The sequence below is a fragment of the Hemiscyllium ocellatum genome, chromosome 22 (assembly GCF_020745735.1).
Source record: "Hemiscyllium ocellatum isolate sHemOce1 chromosome 22, sHemOce1.pat.X.cur, whole genome shotgun sequence".
NCBI lineage: Eukaryota > Metazoa > Chordata > Chondrichthyes > Orectolobiformes > Hemiscylliidae > Hemiscyllium > Hemiscyllium ocellatum.
Window position 1 is genome coordinate 49297672 of NC_083422.1, and position 14623 is coordinate 49312294.

The following is a 14623-nucleotide window of genomic DNA, read 5'->3' on the forward strand; positions in this document are numbered from 1 at the left end:
GGCAAAAAATCTTGCTAAACCTCACAGCAAAAATCCCTCCACAAAAAACTCGACATAACTGACATTTAGCCAAAAATACAGCAACCTCATCCTTTAATGTTTTGCTCTGTTACAGGACCAGTACGCTAATGCCTTCCTGCATGACGACAACATGAACTTCAGGGTTAATTTGCACAGAATGGTGAGTCTTGAAGTTGAGATGCTGGTTGAACATTTCCCCAGTGTCGAAACACCAGGCATAACTAACTTAGACCTTTAGTTGCCTTTCTCGGAAGTCTTCGAGAAATTCACCGACAAGAGGAAAGATCATTTGCAATGTTCATATCCTCCTGGATTGGCAATGGTGAATATGGCAACAGTAGAGAGTCTGCCCATCTGTGAAGGTGTTTAACTGCCAACTCATCTGGGAGTAAGTCAGTTTTCAGTGATTTAATACAAAATGACCTGAAATTCTGAACTGACTGGAAACACTATACATATGAAGTTCTGGGAAATATTAGAGTAAAAAGTGAGGTCTGCAGATGCTGGAGATCAGAGCTGAAAATGTGTTGCTGGTTAAAGCACAGCAGGTCAGGCAGCATCCAAGGAACAGGAAATTCGACATTTCGGGCATCCTGATGAAGGGCTCTGGCCCGAAACGTCGAATTTCCTGTTCCTTGGATGCTGCCTGACCTGCTGTGCTTTAACCAGCAACACATTTTCAGCTCTGGGAAATATTAACCTGTCTTTTCACTTCTAGTTGTTGTCTAATCTACACTGCAGTTTCTGCTTTTATTTCGGAGTGAGGGAGTCCAAGTGATGATCTTAATCTGCAATGTAGTTGTTCATTGTGTGTACATGTCCCATCCTAGGGATTGATAGGTCCTCTGCCTCTTGTTTTGTTCCATTCATTAATATGGAAAAAGAAACCTGTTCACTAAGGTCACCATCGTCTGCATCAAACACTTCTCCGACGGTTATAGCATAGGATTAGTTACAGAGTAAGACTGTCCCAACTCTTTTTGTTTTAACTGGAAGTAAAGCTCCATCTACACTGTCCCCATTAAACCCAGGACTCTAAGCTTAATCCTGTTGCAGCTACAGTAGAGCTTTTCAAAAAAATCTGTTCATGGGATAAAGGTGTTGCTGGCTGGGCCAGCATGTATTACCCATCCCTAATTGCCCAGAGAGCAGTTCAGAGTCAACCATATTGCTGTGGTCTGAAGTCAGGTAGGCCAGACCAGGTAAAGATGGCAGTTTCCTTCATTAAAGGACATTAGTGAGCCAGCTGGGTTTTTCTGACAATCGACAATGGTTTTATGCTCCTCATTAGAATGGTAATTTCAGTTTTTTTTATTATTAATTCAAATTTCACCATCTGCCATGGCAGGATTTGAACCTGTGTCCCAGGATATTACCTGGGTCTCTGGATTAACAGTTCAGTGATAACCCCACTACTACATTACCTCCCCAGTTAGACACAGAGAAAAGCTTTCTCCATACTGTCCCCATCAATACTCCCAGGACAGTTACAGATGAGTTTGGGTATACAGCAAAGTTCCCTGTATTCTTTTAAACAGAAAGTAAGACTTAGAATCGTAGAGATGTACAGCATGGAAACAGACCCTTCGGTCCAACCCGTCCATGTCGACTAGATATCCCAACCCAATCTAAACACTTCCAGGATAGGACAGCATGCGGTTTGATGGAGAGTAAAGCTTTCTCAACACTGTCTCCATAAAACACTGTTCAGAGAGTGACAGCACAGGGTCAAGAGGAAAGCTCCCTCACATTGTCCAAATCAGACACTCCCAGGACTGTTCCAGCATAGATTTGGATAAAGAGCAAAGTTTCTTCTATACTGTCTCATCAAATGCCCTCAGGTGAAGTATAACACAGGTCAGACTCTGACAAGAATTTAACTCTCACTTATCAAAAATTAGATCTCAGAACCAAAATTGTATGAATCCTCCCTAGCTACTGCACATTGCTAAATTAGGTGCTCTCTTGCCCACCAACATGTTAACAAGTTGTTCAAATTGGCTTGATGTAAGGCAAAAGTAAGACAAAAGTTGGCAGTTGACAGTAACTAAATCCATGACTGAGTATAGGAAGCCACATGCTCCCTTTCTTTCACATGTCTATGTTGGAAATTATGTGCAGTTTGAGTTGAGTAGTAACGTGATCGAAGACAACATCAACAATCCTATTAAGCAGCACCTGCTCAGCAATAATCTGCTCAGTGACACCCAGTTTGGGTTCCAACTGGGCCGTTTAGCTCCTGGCCTCATTTCAGCCTTGGTTCAAACATGGACAAAAGAATTGAATCCCAGAGGTGAGAGTGATAGTGCTTGACACGAAATCTGCATTTGAACAAGTGTGGCATCATGGAGTCCTAGCAGTATTGGAATCAATGGGTGTCGGGGGCAAACTCTTCGCTATATATTGCAGTCATACCTGCCACATAGGAAGATGGTTGTGGTTGTTGGAGGTTAGTCATCTCTGCAAGAATTCCTCAGGGTAGTGTCCGAGCCCAACTGTCTTCAACTGCTTTATAAATGACCTTCCCTCCAGCATGAGGTCAGAGTGTTGATGTTCGCCAATGATTATACAATGTTCAGCACCACTCTCAACTCTCTCAGATGCTGAAACGCATCATGTTCAAATGCAGCAAGATTTGGACAATATCCAGGCTTGGGCTGACAAGTGACTAGTAATATTTCCTTTACACAAATGCCAATCAGTGATCATCTCCAATAAGAGACAATCTGACTACCACCGCTTGACATTGAATGATGTTACCATCTCTGTCCCCCACTATCAACATTCTGGAGCTTACCATTGATCAGAAACTCAAACGGACGTGCTACATAAACACAAAAGCTGATAAGAAATGTGGAATACAGTGGAAAGTAATTCACCTCCTGACACGCAGAACCTGTCCTCCATCTATAAGGCACAATTGTGATGGAATGCTCCCCACTTCCCTGAATGGGTGCGGTTCACAATACCCTCAGGAAGCTTTACGCCATCCCCATCAAAGCAGCCTGATTGATTAGCACCACATTCACAAGAATCCACTCCCTCCACCACCGATGCTCAGTAGCAGCAGTGTGTACTACCTACAAGATGCATGGCAGAAGTTCACCGAAATCTTTAAATAAGATCTTCCAAACCCCTGACCACTTTCATCTGGAAAGACAAGGGCAACAGTTACATGGGAACACCTACACCTGCAAGCTCCCCTCCAAGCTCCTTAACATCCTGACTTGTTCCTTCACTGTGACTGTCTCAAAATCCTGAAATTCCTTCCCTAAGGGGATTGTGAGTCAACCTACAGCACATAGACTGCAGGTTCAAAAAGTAGCTCACCATGACCTTGTGAAGAGCAACTAGGGATGGGCAATACATACTGGCCAATCCAGGAACAACCACATCCCCCGAGTGAATAAAAAATAATAGAAAAGAATGAGCAAAAGGGCAGGAACATGATAACTTAGACAGAGCCTCTCTGATATGCTGAAACTGCTTTGTTCTTTTGATTGTTCACTGTTTTCTCTGTATGTCTTCAACTTGTTAAAAACAGTCTTTATTTTGAATGCAATTCAGCAATTGCTGAACAAAAATGTAAACCGAATTTCATTATGTGACAGGATTGATTAAGGATTTGGTTGTAGACATAACCTCTTAGAGAAGGACTAATTGTCTCTTCATGGTCCATAAAATTGTTCTGTTAACTTTTAAATCACCTCCTAGCCCATGCGACATCGGAAGAAAGCTGCTGAGAAGAACATCCCCTCTCGCCCTCTTGTCTGTGCTGTTTTAGGTAAATCTCTTATTAAAGATTTTTTTTGTCTCCTTAATAAAGTCATTATTTAAAATGTTCCTTGGTTTTAAAAATAAAGCAAGATTCAGGGTCCATGATTAGAAATTATGGATGTTAAGAATGCAGTCTGCTCAGCTGCAGATGTTAGCCTGCTTTAGGGACCATCTGTCATTGTAGAGTTCAGTTCAGTTCTCTGTGTCCCCCTCATTCCAAGTTGTGAATGACCCCTCTGATGTCAGCAATCCAAGATCTACAAATCTGTGGCAGCTAGTCCTGTGTGTTTGCATTCAATAGCTCTCTTCAGCTGAGCGCAGGTTATCTGGGAAGAATGATGCCCAATACTAAAGCTAATATTATCCAATGCCCCATCCCCCATTGCCTTGACTCCCTAGTCTATTGAAAATCTATCCAACTCAACCTTAAATATGGAGTCATAGAGATGTACAGCATGGAAACAGACCCTTCGGTCCAACCCATCCATGCCGACCAGATATCCCAACCCAATCTAGTCCCACCTGCCAGCACCTGCCCCATATCCCTCCAAACCCTTCTATTATATACCCATCCAAATGCCTCTTAAATGTTGCAATTGCACCAGCCTCCACCACTTCCTCTGGCAGCTCATTCCATACATGTACCACCTTCTGTGTGAAAAAGTTGCCCTTTAGGTCTCTTTTATAACTTTCCCTTCTCACCTTAAACCTATGCTCTCTAGTTCGGAACTCCCTGATCCCAGGGAAAAGACTTTGTCTATTTATCCTATCCATGCCCCTCATAATTTTGTAAACCTCTTATTAGGTCACCCCTCAGCCTCGGACGCTCCAGGGAAAACAGCTCCAGCATGTTCGGCCTCTCCCTATGGCTCAAATCCCCCCTCCCTGGCAACATCCTTGTAAATCTTTTCTGAACCCTTTCAAGTTTCACAACATTTTTCCAATAGGAAGGAAACCAGAATTGCACACAATATTCTAACAATGGCCTAACCAGTGTCCTGTACACTGCAACATGACCTCCCAATTTCTGTACTCAATATTCTGACCAATTAAAGAAAGCATACCAAATATTTAATGTCCTAACTTCTACTGCTCTCTGGGGAAGAGAATTTCAAAGTCTGCAGAGAGAAAAACATGCTTCTCACCTCAATTTCAAATAAGAAGCTCCTTTATGTTTAAGTCGCATTCCCTACTTCTTGAGTCCTCCCACAAGGAGATGCATTATCTTTGATCCACTTCCTTACATCTAATTACGTCCTTCCTTGAGTAAGGAGATTCACATTTGCACAGTATTCCAGAGATGGCCTCACTGAGGCCCTGTACAACAGCAAGAATTCATCCCTGCGTGTATATTTGATTCTTGATGCAATAAGCATCAACATTCCATTTAACCTTGCTGTATGCATTTATGATTCTTGCACCAGGACACTCCCAGACCCCTCAGTACGTCTGCATTCAGCAGTCTGTCCTTTTAAATAATGTACTAGTTCTTCCAGTCAAAGTGGACAAATGCGCATTTTACCAAATTATACTCTCTGCCAAGTTTTGCTAACTCCCTTTATTCATATCTCTGCACAGACTCATTTTATCAGTCTCACAATTTACATGTCTACCTAGCTTCGAGTTACCAGCAAATGTTTCTAGTATGTTTGGTCCCATCATCCAAGTTAGTGATATAGATTGTAAATTGTAAAGGGATCAGCACTATTCTGTGGCAGTCTACTAGTTATAGCTTGTCAAACTAAAAATGAATTCCTAACTCTCAGCTTCCCATCAGTGAAACAAACCTCTATCCATGCTAATCACCCTGAAGTCTTATTTTGTTTAAAAATATTTGTACAGTATCATCGGGAGTGGAGACCACACTTTCCTAAGAAAGGAACAGAAAAAAATCAAGTAGCAAATGTAATATTTGTAAGGGGGCATTGCAAATGGGATGTACTAGGTGAGTAATTGGGTAAAGTCTCTGATGAGGCAGAATATATTGGACAAAAAAAGTGAACGTTCTCTTAGAGGATTCGACTTTCGCTGTTCCATGTTTCTTTCCTGCTTCCTTCCTTTTGGTGATGTTCCTGTGGTGCTGGCTCCTCTTGGGAATTTTATACAAGTCTAGACTGCAAAAGGCATTCAGGCTTTGTCTGAATGCAGTTTTGTTTGGTATTTCTGGCTGGATGTGACGGTACTGTGGCCCTGACAGATTTGGACACCTCTTTGTGTAGCCTTAGTTAGAATTCATTGGAAATTATAGGGTGTATTAGTACATTGCCAAAGAGAGATTGTTTGATGGACATTAGGGGCATGACAATTGGTCTGACCGTCCCTTAGCTTGCGTTTGAAGTCAACCAGAGTTCCTTGTTTTAACACTAGCCAAGATTGAGGGTGATGAAGTAACATTAAAATAGCCGAACTGTACTTGTGGTCTAGGTTCACCAGAAAGGAAAAAATTGTTGTGTGATATAATAGAGGAAGAATTAACTTTTCACAACCTCAGGACATCTTAAATTGGATTATGGCCAGTTAATTACTTTTTGAAGTGTAGTTACTGTTGTAATGAAGCAGATATGACATCCAACTTGTGTATAGCAAGGTCCTGCCAACCACAATATGATTATGAACAGATGTTCTTTTTAAGTCATATTAGTTGAGGGACAAGTATTGGTCAGGGAGCACTCTGGGAGGGAGGACTCACCTTCCTCTTTATTCAGTCTGTGGACTATTGTACCTGAGAGGGTGTGTGGGACCATGATTTAATGTCAGAGGCTTGCACCACTGACAGTGCAGCTCTCCTTCTGTGCAACACTGAAGATGTCAACATGGATTTTATGCTCCAGTCTCTGGAGCAGTTTCGAACTTACATCATTCTGACTCGAATAGCGAGACTGCTCCCCACTGAGCCACAGCTGATACTTGACAGACTGATACTGCTGCTGCAGCTCTAGTAGCAATTGGAGCCATTGGAATGGGGGAAGGGAAGAAAAAGAAGACAGTGAAGGTTTCACATTGTCAGGAATTACAAAATGCTTTCGTATTAGTCCCAGACTTGATGTGGAACTGTGTTGACATCCTGTCTCATTTAATGATAGGAGAATGCAGTTCACAGCTGCCTCTGCACATCAAAGCTTGAGGCTGTTACACACACACCGACAGCTCTTGATTGAAATTTCGCATATCTTTCGCTTGACTGCTCTATAAAGGGGATGTGTATTATGCAATTATCATATAAATATATTCTTTGAGTTGCTAGGGAAATATTTGTGTTTCTGATATCTCTGTCAGCGTTCTGGGCTTTAAAACAGCTCATTAGTTCCCTCAATGACAGTGCTGGCACATGCATAATGAGGTTCAGCCCCCCACCTCTTCTCTCTTTGGTCCTAAATCACTACCAGTCTTGGTTAGGGTACTAGTAGGACTCCTACAAATAATATCCCAAGTTTAAGAAATGTAGGATTGACAGGTTTCAATTTCTTTTTGAACAAAATGCTGGAGAAACCCAGCACATTTGACAGCATCTAGAGGAGAAACAGAGTCTACATTTTGGATCCAATGTGGCTCTTGCAGAGCTGGGAGGAGCACTTTGGTTTCAGAAGAAAAGTCATATTGGACTCAATGTTAACTAGTTCTCCGCAGGTGCTGCTAAGCATGTAAACTTATGTACATCTAAATATATAAACTCTGAGCAGATTGGGTCTTTCGGCCCCTGAAACCCACTCCATCATTAAATACGTTCATGGCTGATCTGTGTTTTAAATTCCACGTTCCTACTACCTCTGACCTTTCATAACCCGCCTACAAATATGTGTCAAGGCAAAGATAGAGTTTTGAACAGTAAAGGAATTAATTATTATGATTAGCAGGCAGGTAAGTGGAGCTGAGTTTAGGAAAAGATCAGCCATGCTCTTATTGAGTGGCGGAGCATGCTTGATGGGCCAGATGGTCTGCTCCAGCTCCTGTTTCATATATTCTTTAAAATATCCAATGATCCTGCCTCCACCACTTTCTGAGATTAAGAGTTCCAAACCCTTAGAAAAATGCTCCCATCTCTGTCCTAAAAAGATGATGCCTAATTTTGAAACAATACCTCTTCTGACCACACCGACAAATTAGACCTTGTCAAGTCTATTAACTTTTATTGATTTTTGCAGTAGAGCACCTCAATCTTTCATGTACCAGAATATCTAAATCTCTCTGCGCTTCAGAATTCTGCAGTCATTCTCCATTTAAATAATAGTGCCTTTTTTGATTCTTCCTGCCAAAGTGAACAATTTCACATTTTCCCACATCACTGCACCTATCAGGTTTTTGCCCACTCACTCACCCTTTCTGTCCTCTTCAAATCAAGCTTTTCTATTTTTGTGTCATCTGCAAATTAACTCCCAGACCTTCGATCCCCTCTGTTAAGTCATAAATTACAAAAGCAGATCCACGTAGAATTCCACTCATCACATTCTGCCAATCAGAAAAAAGACCCAGTTTTCTGCCAGGCAACCTAACTTCTGTCCATTTAATAGGTATCGCCTAGTTCACGAGCTCCGACTTTTATGTGGTACATTATCAAATTCACTCCAGAAATCCAAGTACAGCACATCTATAGGTTCATCTTTATGCACGCCACTTCTTCAAAGAATTCCAATAAAGAATGTAAAAGTCAACCCACAATTTTTGATTTAATTTTTCATGTACATTATATTTTATGTTAAGGTTGATCTTAATTCAGGAATCAAAGCTCCTTTTTCCTTCCCCTCCTGTCTGACTTTCCCCAGGATCCCTATACACACTCACTGTAGAAATGGAATGAGTAAGAACTATTGCCCAGGGAAAACCCCATTGATATTCTTGTCTCAAGTTGGCTGCTTGAACTACTCTTCCACTGTTTGCAGCATTGAGAGTCCACATCGGAGAACTCCCAATAAGAACAATTATGAGAAATCCATCGCAGAACTTGGAAGTATCTTTTAAAAATGTATTTATTCTTGCACAGAATTTGTGTGTTGCCGGTAAGACTTATATTTATCATCCATCCCTAATTGCCCTTGAACTGAGTGGCTTGTTAGGCCATTTAAAAATGCATTTAAGAATAAACTACATTGCTGTGGATCTGGAATCACATGTAGACCAGGTTGTAGAAGGTGGATTTCATAGAGTTATAGAGCTGTACAGCATGGAAACAGATCCAACTTGTCCATGCCGTCCAGATATCCTAAATTAATCTAGTCCCATTCGCCAGCATTTGGCACATATCCCTCTAAACCTTTCCTATTCATGTGCCCATTTAGATGTCTTTTTAAATATTGTAATTGCACCAGCCTCCACAACTTTCTCTGGCAGCTCATTCCATTACATGCACCACCCTCTACGTGAAAAGGTTGCCCTTTAGTTCCCTTTTAAATCTTTCCCCTCTCATGTTAAACCTATGCCATCTAGTGTTTGGACTCCCCTATCCTAGAGAAAAGATCTTGGCTATTCATCCTATCTGTGCCCCTAATGATTTTATAAACCTTTATAACATCACCCTTCAGCCTCCCACCCTCCAGGGGAATTAGCCCCAGCCTATTCAGCCTCTCCCTATAGCTCAATCCCTCCAACCCTGATAATATCCTTGTAAACCTTTTCTGAACCCTTTCAAGTTTCACAACATATTTCCTATAGCAGCGAGGCCAGAGTTGAATGCAGAATTCCAAAAGCAGCATAACCAATGTCCTCTACAGCTGCAACATGACTTCCCAACTCCTATACACAATGCACTGACCAATAAAGGCAAGCATACCAAATGGTTTCTTCACTATCCTATCTACTTATAACTCCACTATCAAGAACTATGAACCTGCAGTCCAAGGTCTCTTTATTCAGAAACACTCCCCAGGACCTTACCATTAAGTGGTTAAGTCCTGCCCTAATTTGCCTTTTCAAAATGTGCACTACACATTTATCTAAATTAAACTTCATCTGCCACTGTTCGGCTCTCTGGCCCATCTGATCAAGATCCCATTGTTCTCTGAGGTAACCTTCTTCGCTGTCCTCTCCACCATCAGTTTTGGAGACATCTGCAAACTTACTAACTATATCTCCTATGTTCGCATCACATCATTTATATAAATGATAAAAAGTAGTGGATCTAGCAATGGACCTTAAATTACACTGTGAACCAGATGCTTAGTTTGCAACAATTGGTGTTAGTTTCATGATTGCCATCATTAAGACTAGCTTTATATTCCACATTTATTAACTGAATTCAAATTCCATTGGGTTCCATCATCCCCAGAGCATTGGTCTGGGGCTCTGGATTCGTAGTCAAGTGGCATTACCATTCCTCCATATTCTCCCAGGCAACTGAACGAAACAATTAGTCTGATTGCAACAGAGTGAAGCTTACCAGGGTATACCCACTCATGGCAACTTTGTGGGAGGCTAGGGAAGAGTTTATTGGGCCCCTTGCTGAAATATTTGTATCATTGATAGCCAGAGGTGAGCTGCTGGAAGACTGGAGGGTGGTTATTGTGGTGCTATTATTTAAGGAAGTGGTAAGGCAAAGCCAGGGAATTGTAGACCGGTGACCCTGACATCGGTTGTTAAGTTTGTTGAAAGAAATTCTGAGGGACAGAATTTACTTGAATTTGAAAGGCCAGGACTGAATAGGGAGAGTTTTCATGGTTTTGTGCATGGGAAATTGTATCTCACGAATTTGATTGAGACTTTTGAAGAAGTGATGAAGGCGATTGATGGGGCAGAGCTATAGACATGGTTTGTATATACTTCAGTGAGGTGTTTGACAAGGTTCTGCCTGGTAGAATGGTTAGCAAGGCCAGATCACATGGAATGCAGGAGGAGCTAGCTATTTGGATACACTAGCTTGAAGGTAAGAGACAGAGGGTAGTCGAGAGTTTTTCAGGCTGGATGCCTGTGACCAGTGGTATGTTTCAAGGATTGGTGCAGGGTACACCACTTTTCGTCATTTGCATAAATGATTTGGATGAGAATATAGGAGGAATGGTTAGTCAGTTTGCTGATTACATTAAATTTGGAGGTGTAGTGGACAGTGAAGAAGGTTACCTCAGAGTAACCTTGATCAGATAGGGCAGTGGGCTGAGGAGTGGCAGCTGGAGTTTAACTTAGATAAATGTGAAGTGTTGCATTTTGGTAAGGCAAACCAGGGCAGGACTTATACACTTAATGGTAAGGTCTTGGCAGTGATGCCAAGCAAAATGAACTTGGGGTGCTGCATAGTTCCTTGAAAGTGGAGTCATGGGTCGAGAGGATGGTGAAGTAGGCATTTGGTACATTTGCCTTCAGAGGTCAGTACAGTGAGTGTAGGAGTTGGGTTGTCATTTTGCTGCTCTACAGGCCTTTGGTTGGGCCACTTTTGGAATACTGCATTCAATTTTGGTCTCCCTGCAATGGGAAAAATGTTGTTAAATTTGAAAGGATGCAGAAAAGATTGACGAGGCTTTTGCTGGGGGTTTGAGTTATAGGGAGAGGCTGAATCGGCTGGGGCTATTTTCCTTGGGGTGCCGTAGACCTTGTAAAGGCTAATAAAATTATGAGGGGCATGAATAATGTGAATAAGCAAGATATCTTTTTCTCAGAGTTGGGGGGTGGGGCGGGGGGCGGGCAGGTGGTGATGTAGGGTGGGGGGAGTGTCCAAAACTAAAATGCATAGGCTTAAAGTTAAATAAGAGAGATTTAAAAGAGATCTGAGGGGCAACTTTTTCACGCAGAGTGTGATGCTTGTTTAAACAAGCTGCCAGAGGAAGTGGTGGAGGCTGGTACACTTACAATATTTGAAAGGCATCTGGATCAGTATATGAATAGGAAGGGCTTATTGGGATAAGGGCCAAAAGCTGACGAATAGGACTTGATCAGTTTAGAATATCTGATCAGCACGGATGAGTTAAGCCAAAAAGTATTTTTCCATTGGGGAAGAAAAAAAGATACATTTTTGGAAAAAAACAAGGTGGAATGAGATTAATTGGGTGGGTTTATCAAAGAGGTCACAATTGTGTGATGAGCCAAATGACCTCTTTCTTTGCTGTATTCAGTGATTTTTATGACTTTGTTTTTAAGTGATATAATTTGGGCATAGATAAGATAAAGATTGCATTCAACTGTGATTCCTCGTGACAGGAGGATATCTGACTGGTTCACTTTGGGCCTGTGCAGTTTCTGTTATAAGCCAGTATTTCAGGGGTAATAAATAGCTGCGATTATTATTTGCTATTATCTGCTATTATCTGATTGTACTCACCATAACTGCAACAACTATATCAATTATTGCCTGACTGAAAGCATCATCAGACTCGGGTGGGTCTTGCAACAAGTAAGTTCAAATATGTGCAATGGGCCTGTGTGTGTGTGTGTGCACACGCATGTACATGTGCACATGCATCTTCACACATGCGTGCACATGTACACACACACACACACACTGATGCACACAGGTTTCTGCATCTATCACAGGCACACACCTCTAAAAGTCTTTCTCGCCACTCAGTTATTGTATGTAAAAAGTAAATCCATGACACTTTTTGGCCAACTGTATGTCCCCATCTTGGCCAATATTTATCCCTCACTCAACATAGCAGAAACAGATTATGTGGTTATCATTACATTGCTTTTGTAGGAGCTTGCTGTTGACAAATTCGCTGCCATATTTTCCACATGAGAACACTTAAAAATTATCTAAAGTACTTCATTAGCTGTGCAGGGCTGACACACATTTGGCAGTCATGAAAACTGCTAAATCAACATGCTTTTGTTGTTCCTCCTATTCATTTGTGGGGTATGGGCATTGCTGGCTGGCCAACATTTATTGCCCATCGCTAGGTACCCTTGTGAAGGTGGTGTGAGCTGCCTTGAACTGCTCCAGTCCACCTGCTAGACATAGTCCGATAGGACCCTTTTCTGTATCCACTCAAGAGGGCAGAGAGGACTTTGGTTTAACATTCTACCTGAAAGATGATACCTCCAACAATGCAATGCTCCCTCAGTCCTGCTGTTTGGTGTGGTAGCCTTGGTTTTGTGGTTGAGACTTGATTCCCATTCAGATTCAGATTCTAATTTCCTGTCCACAGCTTAGCAGTTCGAAACTAATTTTTTTTCCCTCCTATTTGAGCTGGGGGCACTGAGTCCTTTTGTAATACTACTATGGCTATGATCTACTTGTACCTGGGCTGTGTGCTGTCTATTACAATTAATACCTATGCAAATCATGTTAGCTTCCATTTAAAGTTTCTAAAAAGTCCATCTTTGAGACTAGAAGGATCTTTTCATTATCTAACTGCTGATGAATATATATGAATGAATTATGGTAATTAAATCTAATTTACCAGCATGCAAAATTAGGATGTGGCCATTTTGCTAACATTACATCAAAGCAAGGCTAATTGAAGAAATGGAGACAACGTGAAAAGAAATCAGAATTATTTTGATATTAAAATAGTTGACTAATTTGCTGGTCCTTTCACTTTCAATAAATTTAACATGTCAGTATTTCGATTTCTGTTATACAGGAATCCCTTTGCTATACCACTCTGTACCAGACATACCATGGATACTGTTGGGGATGAGATTCCTCGGGAGATATTTTGTAGGATGTGGGCATTGCTGGCCAGGTCAGCATTGATTGCTCATCCCTAGTTGTCCAGATATTAAAGTACCTATTCGAAACAGCTCAGGGAATCCCTGTGGGACTCGACCTGTAAGTCTCTCTTGGTTCGTCCCAGAGATCGTACTCTGTGGTAGTCTGAAATATAAAAGTCTTACAGACAGTTTAGTTTAAATTATTACCTTTATTCACCGATGACATCAATGTTACACTTTAACATAGATACCTACAAGCCAGGCTTGAGCTAAGGTTTAAAACCATTAGCAAAGTAGCAGCACCAGATCTTACCCCTAAGAGCTCTGTCAGGCTGCTCCCCTTATTGCTGCAAACAAGTTGTCTTTAGACCGAAATTGGTATTAAAATTATAAAAATACCACATGTCCTTAATCAGATGAACAGCAATAAAATGGCAAAAGTTTGCAGAGGAAGGGGAACTCATTGACAGGTCTGAGTATGCTTGACTAATTAAGCTACATGCACATCAAAGTGGGAACCCTTGATCCAGCCAGGCCCCAAATGGCTGATTGCTTTGGCTAGATAACCTTCCCTTTTAACAGTACATCATAACAAGGGACTAGTCTAAACTATGTGGAAAGGTCATGAGGTAACCTCGCTCAGCTAACATGCCCAGTATCATTGTCCTACAAAGTGGCTTTTTCTTTTAAAATCATCATAGATTCCCGGAATGCAAATTAAATTCATAACATTTCCGGATCTCGAGCTACAGGGAACAACACACAAACATTCAATCCATGACAAGCCAGTGCACATTCAAATCAGACCATAAAGAGTTAATCTTTCCAGCAGCTTCCATCCTGTCTGTCTCTGTCCCTGTCTCTCTCTCTCTCTCTCTCTCTCTCTCTCTCTCTGTGTCCCTTGAACCCTTAGGTCAGTGAATGTAATTTACAGAAGAATGTTTTCTCTCTCTCTCACTCACACATGACTCTCTTCCAACTTTCTTACTATCTCAGTTTCAGCCTTCATGTTTTCCTAGCCTGAAGGGTAATGAGACATTCATATTCCAGAACAGTCAAGATGCGGGAGCTGAGCTTCATAAATTCAAATCTGCTCAGTGTGGTTTACATGAAAATGTATCAGGCTTGTTTTATTACATGCATATTCCACTCAGCTTATTAAATTACAACTTCTTTTCCTGTTGAATATGAGTTTGGTTAAGAGTATTCGATAAAACCCAAATTTTTACTTGTCTGACATCCAACTGTGAAA

The 14623-nt window shown here is 41.4% G+C and overlaps 1 protein-coding gene across 2 annotated transcripts in view; it reads left to right on the top strand.

The window, feature by feature from the left end:
* Positions 1–14623, top strand: part of armh3 (armadillo like helical domain containing 3) — a 153622-nt gene that overhangs the window by 67884 nt on the left and 71115 nt on the right. For both annotated transcript variants that reach the window (XM_060842198.1, XM_060842199.1), the window contains exons 17-18: positions 116–181; positions 3736–3805. In XM_060842198.1, the coding sequence (XP_060698181.1) occupies positions 116–181; positions 3736–3805 (136 nt within the window). The remainder of the gene's footprint in view (positions 1–115; positions 182–3735; positions 3806–14623) is intronic.